The sequence below is a fragment of the Sinocyclocheilus rhinocerous genome, unplaced genomic scaffold (assembly GCF_001515625.1).
Source record: "Sinocyclocheilus rhinocerous isolate Xijiao unplaced genomic scaffold, SAMN03320098_v1.1 scaffold714, whole genome shotgun sequence".
Classification (NCBI taxonomy): Eukaryota; Metazoa; Chordata; class Actinopteri; order Cypriniformes; family Cyprinidae; genus Sinocyclocheilus; species Sinocyclocheilus rhinocerous.
Window position 1 is genome coordinate 624,396 of NW_015646165.1, and position 5,840 is coordinate 630,235.

Sequence of the window (5,840 nt, forward strand, 5' to 3'; positions counted from 1 at the left end):
ACATTTTTATAAAATATATATTTTAAAATATTATTTATGTTTTTATTTGTATAAATGCAATACATGTACTAGACATATAATAATTTACTGAGAGCATTTAAATTGATATTCTCTGCTTGTTTAGAAGTTTTACATTCTGTGTAACTATAAGCCGGTATGCTATGTTAGATCCAGTTTAAATACAGCAAAGCACTCAGCATTCCGTTTAGTTGCACTAAGGGGGCCACCGGGAGGCCAACTCCTATTTTGCATATGGAACACTGCCACATGGTGATGAATGATAAGTTCAGCAGTACAGCACAGACAGTGTTCCATTCTCTCACGGCCACTAGTATATGTTCGCGCACTTATCTGCAAATTACAGTATCGGATTATTTATTTAGCTCTGTGATTTAGCCTCAACGATTCATTACAGAATCATTTGTTCCTGTAATCTGAATGAATGGAATGAAAGGCTATTTCCATCTTCTTGATTACAGATGCTGCATTGTAATCTATAAACGGAAACAAGGTTGAGAATAGTTAAACCTATGATTAATTGTGCAGTGTTGCTGATAGTTCTGAAATTAGTTAGGCCAGTGGTTTCAAACCCTCTAGGAACGGGGCTGAGAACCACTCAAGGCTACAAAGTTAGTCTACTAATTGTATTGGGTCTAGATTGATTTATTCAGAATGACTTAGATTGGCCAAACTGAAATTGCTCAATTAGTTCAAATTTCAGCTGAAGTTAATATTTTTGAAAAGGTAGATTTTGCTGTTCCGTGCTTAGCTTATAAAATGACACACGGCGACGTCCTAATTAAACATAATTAATCAAAATGAGTTATCGCCCACCCTGCCAGGGGCGGTGCCCACAAGCCTTGGCTTCTTCTCCGTTAACGTTGCTGAATTCCAGTTTTGCTCAAATGTAATAATAGACTCTGTTTTTAGAAAAGGAGAAAACCAAATCGGTTTTCTTCAAATCTGTGTTTCAGCTCCCATACTGGAGAAGAGCATGTTGGAAGGTTGGAAGAGAAGCGCACTGCCTGTCATTAGGCCCAGCGGGTTGAGCGGTTGTGAAGATGCTCGAGAGAGAGAGAGAGAGCGCCTTGTCTAAATGATTAATGTTGCGAGGTTGGGAGGCGGAGGTGGAGGAAGGCATATATGTAAGGTTATTCAAAAAGTATCAAAGTAAAATCCACAGAAGCACTTTAAAGCTAAATTAAGATTCACTCTGTTGTTCTCAGCTTTTTTTTTTTTTTTACCAAACTAACAAAGAAGATCTGAAAAACAAGAATGACAACATTTACATGCATTACAGTCACCTTTATTAACTATCCAGATGGATTTAATTAGATTGAAAGCCGTTTCAAAATGCATGCTTTTAATCAGATATGACCAAATTACAATAAAAGTGGCAAGATCTAGAAATATAAACATTTTACATTGCTGCTCCGTCTTGTTCACACTTTAGTCTACATGAATAGGTAAAATCAAATCAAAGCAAGAATTCTGACATTGACTTAGCATTGTGACAGTGAATTAATCCTGTTTTGTTGCTTTATTCATTTGTCAGTCAAAACACCATGAATTCAGTATACTTTCAGTATCAACAGGAAAACAAAACTTTGTGTAAAGTCAAACTCAGAGTAGAGCATTGTCATTGGAGAACAAGTCATTGGAATTCAACATGGGTTAAATATTTGAACATTTCTGGCCATTATAATACATATGTTAAAAGTTTCAGCACATGCCGTGGGAAAAATAACATAATTCTGAGAGCAATAAAAATACGTTGTGCACTTACAAAAGTTGAGGGCATGTTAATGACCAGTCAGGTCTTGAATGCCCTTTTTAAATTGTATTTTCTGTGCCCAAGAGATAAACTTGTACAAGTGAGTCTGCATCCGTGCGCAATAAATCTTGGCGCTTTGCAAAGATATTATTACTACAGCGGTTTATGCACAGGGGAGACTAACTCTGATTTTACCATGTACTAGCTGATAACATGTAATCTGGTTCAGAGCAAACTTGGCTATTGAACTTACATTTTCATATAAATCATTATCTAGGGGCAATAAATCTTCAATTTCCTTAAATATAAATCATGTCAGAGAGAGTTATAATGGCGGGAAAAACTGGTCAGTGACAGAACAGGTACATATTTTGTACCATATTTATTCAGTCATTCATGTGAATCAGGCTTTAGTGCTATTTTAGTGCTGACAGCTGGATTCTGAAATCAGAAGACCCTGGTTGTTGGACTTCCTGTTTCACCAGTGGCTCTGTGCACAGTTCATACCAGACATTGATGTTCTCTCATAGTGGTACTGGAATTTTAATGGCACTGGGGAATCCGCTGTGCTGCCACTAATCACAAAGGGTTGGTTACCTGTTTCCAGGTAGGAGTAAGAGGACTTTGCATTTGACTTTTCTTTGTGATCTTTCTTATACTTCATACGACGGTTTTGGAACCAGATTTTAATCTGGCGGTCAGTGAGCTTCAGCAGTGCAGCCATTTCAAGTCTCCGGTTGCGGCAAAGGTAAGAGCTGAAGTGAAACTCCTTCTCCAGCTCGAGCAGCTGGGAGGAGGTGAACGCTGCACGTGCCCGTTTACTGTTAGAACAGCTGCTATCCTGTACTTCACCATTGCTGTACCTGGAATCATCTGGAAAACATGCAGATATATAGAAATGTTAAAGTACACCAGGTCTAAGATCTGTCAAACATGAATGCTCAGGATTAGAGTATTAACCATGTTGCACTGCATAATGTCAGAGTGAATCTCTCTGATGCCTATGCCTACGTAGCTGCAAGTTTAAAGCCCCAGTGATAAATCAGTGTATTGAGAAGACCACTGTTGGTAGACTAATCACTAAGTTAATTATCCATTTCATATGACTTCTACTGTGGTTAGATTCCTAATGATTTGTGTGTGGATTTTTTTTCTTCTTTTCAACAAATGTTTTTATATTATCCTTACTGCACATATAAGCTGACAATCCCCACATATTTGCTCTATCATCTCATTGTTGCTTATATATGGAGAATATATTCTCTAATGTGAATGTATGAATTTGGCTTAGGCTAAAACAAGTGAAGCAGTCTTATATGTGTGACCCAGAAAAGCATAGCCTCAGACAATATGCAAATTTCACTGTAGACTTTTTTTTATTATTCTGCTCCTTAGTAAAAGTTTAAATTTAATCAAGTTCACAGAACAACTGGCTGTCTCTAGAAAATATTACTTTTCTTAGAAGTTCTCTTCTTTTTTTCCTTGTATGCAGCTTATGCATTTTTTACTTGAAAAGGACATATTTTCACACAGTAAAAGTACTGTTAGATAGCATAACAAAATCCCTATACTTAAAATATATTTGTTTTAATTGTGTTTTTGTCAATGAGCATACAATCATATTTGCCCCGTCTTGTGTATACTATAGCCATGTGTCCACATTCACCTTGATGGACTGGACTGATCAAAATATTTGAATTAATTACCTTAACCGAACAATGAAACTTTAGTTTTAGAATTCTTACATGAATTTTGTGGAAATGAACAGTCTTTATTAGTCAAGATTGAAATGTTGCCTGTAATTAGGGGTTCATTTTCTATTTAAGAAGGAAGGAAAACACTAATAATTGATTAATAACTGTAGTTCTTGATGATGTCAGTCATTGACATCAGTGTCTAAGTGACAAATCACAGTAACATAAAATCAAATCTCACACAGCTGTTATTCATTATCTACTAAAGATTAAGTGGATATTTCTAAGCAATACCAATCAATATATCTCTATATACCAAAAACGAGTTCTCTCACCTGATTCCATGACGTTAATGGAGCTGAAGTTTATAGGTGTATGTGTCTCCCTCATCCAAGGGTACTTCTTGCACTTGCACCCCTCGTCTCTTTCCGTTGCATTCGCCCGGTCCAAGGAGTTTGTCGTTTCATTCGTGGACTGGTTGACACCAGCAGAGAATGAATAGGGATGTTGAGAGAGTTTTTGAAAGTTCCACATATGGCCTTCATAATGTTTTGATGAATTTTCGTCAGCATGTTGTCTCCACGCAGAGCTGCTCTCCTGCAGAGCACAAGGGGAGAAATGTTGCTCCATAGAACAAACATGAGATTTATTGCAACATGTTCAAGTAAGCATTGTTAATATGAAATTCGTGAAACGAATTCTTGTGCATCTCTAACCACCCTGATCACTCCGGTTGGATAATCGATCACACAAGGTGTAGGAAAGACACTCACTGCCGTCTTTAATTGTTTTCCAACAAGGGTAAACAATGTAGTCACGTGATGGCCTCCTCCAATAGCCTCGCGCACTCGCTGTTTGAGTTGTAAAGTGCTGGAAAGCAACCACACGAGGATTCCTTTTTCCTCCGCATTTTTCGACTATTTTGCAATTTCGAATGATTATCCTGTGGACAGACGAAAAGCCATGAGCAGGGCGCATACATTACCCTGTTACCGTGCTGACAGAGTTGAGAGAGAGCGTGAGGTGGGAGGGAGAAAGAGACCCATTTGGACAGAGAAAAGACTTGCATGTCTGGGATCGCGTCTCCTTAGTTTTGCCACAATGGATTGCAGAATACAGACTTCATTTCCGTGATAGCGTTTTATAATACAGTGTTTGAAACCCTGACTGACTTTGCAGTCCTCTTGTGGTAGGTATTAAAATAATAATCGACTTTTTTGCCTTATGGTTAAATAATTATTCCTGTAACGCTTTACATTTGTGACAACAGCTGATTTTAAAAATATATATATATTAAAAAAAATCTTCTTAATCTTTCGTTAACAGCCATGTAGATGTTTTAGCAATTAATAAACTATTTCAGTAACATTGTCTTTGTCGTCATGGTTTGTAAAATGGATAACAAACAACGTTTCTGCGCGGTGAAGGAAATTGCCACACACGTTAAATTGATCCATGTCCAATAGGCTAGGCTACTACTGACGTTTCTAGACAATTTCCGGCGCGTTTTGAGATTTCTGCTCATCTTCACCTGGCGAAAAAGACATCAAGAGAATCAATGGGTGTGGTCAAACAAAGGGATTTTTGACTGTCAGTGCTGTACTGTCAATGCATGTCAAAAATAATCTTAGTGAAATGATAGAGTTTCGTTTTCCAATTAACTGGCAGTGTAAGAGAATGGTCGCTGAGATGGCATTTGCTAGTCATAGGTAACCAACGAAATATGTTAAGTTCATCGTCTGTAGTAAGAATCGCATTGTCGTCTATTTAAAACAACGTCCTGATGAACAAAAGAGCAGGAACAGCCCGGATTTGGCGTAAGCACGACATTTTAGGGCAATGGTGAAGTCTTTAGAAACTTGTTGGAGTCGGGTAACTTGTTGTTTTTAACGTCATTTTAAATAATTACAAATTGATTACAAAACCTTTCTACTCGCAATAGAATTAGCCTTTGTCCTCTGACGTCATAAAGCTAAGCTGGTGGAGGGAAGAGGGTCATTGCTACAGAACGTTATTTAGCGCTCGACCTGTCCAGATCGCTGTTTTTCCCAGACACCTATCGACACAGTAGGATTCGTTTTTAGCCAGTTGCTAATTAAAACGACGTCTTGCCGATAACATAATACATAAACCAGTCACGCTTAAATAAGTTAGTATCCCCAGTCTGAAATGAACATAAAAGACATCACCCTTCCTTTACATAAGCTGTGGACAGCGGTTGTCTCGCACTAGTGATTAATTGTGCACAAGGACTGAAAACCAAGGACTAGTCCCTTTTCATTTACTCTCCACAGTGTCTTGTTTGAGTGTTTACTCAGACACTCAGTACTGTCAATAACATGTCTAACGTATTTTCGAAGACAAAGACTGAT

At 37.8% G+C, this 5,840-nt stretch overlaps 1 protein-coding gene and 1 long non-coding RNA gene across 2 annotated transcripts in view; one reads left to right on the forward strand and one right to left on the reverse strand.

The window, feature by feature from the left end:
* Nucleotides 1-1,082, forward strand: part of LOC107707005 (uncharacterized) — a 13,038-nt gene extending 11,956 nt beyond the window's left edge. Inside the window, exon 3 of the long non-coding RNA XR_001636210.1 lies at nt 975-1,082. This is a non-coding gene — a long non-coding RNA (uncharacterized LOC107707005). The remainder of the gene's footprint in view (nt 1-974) is intronic.
* Nucleotides 1,083-1,348: 266 nt separating this feature from the next.
* LOC107706962 (homeobox protein Hox-C3a-like) overlaps nt 1,349-5,840 on the reverse strand; it is a 5,407-nt gene continuing 915 nt past the window's right edge. Inside the window, exons 3-4 of the mRNA XM_016510815.1 lie at nt 3,804-4,065; nt 1,349-2,647 (exon numbers count right to left, since the gene is read on the reverse strand). Of these exons, the coding sequence (XP_016366301.1) occupies nt 2,253-2,647; nt 3,804-4,065 (657 nt within the window). The 3' untranslated portion in view covers nt 1,349-2,252. The remainder of the gene's footprint in view (nt 2,648-3,803; nt 4,066-5,840) is intronic.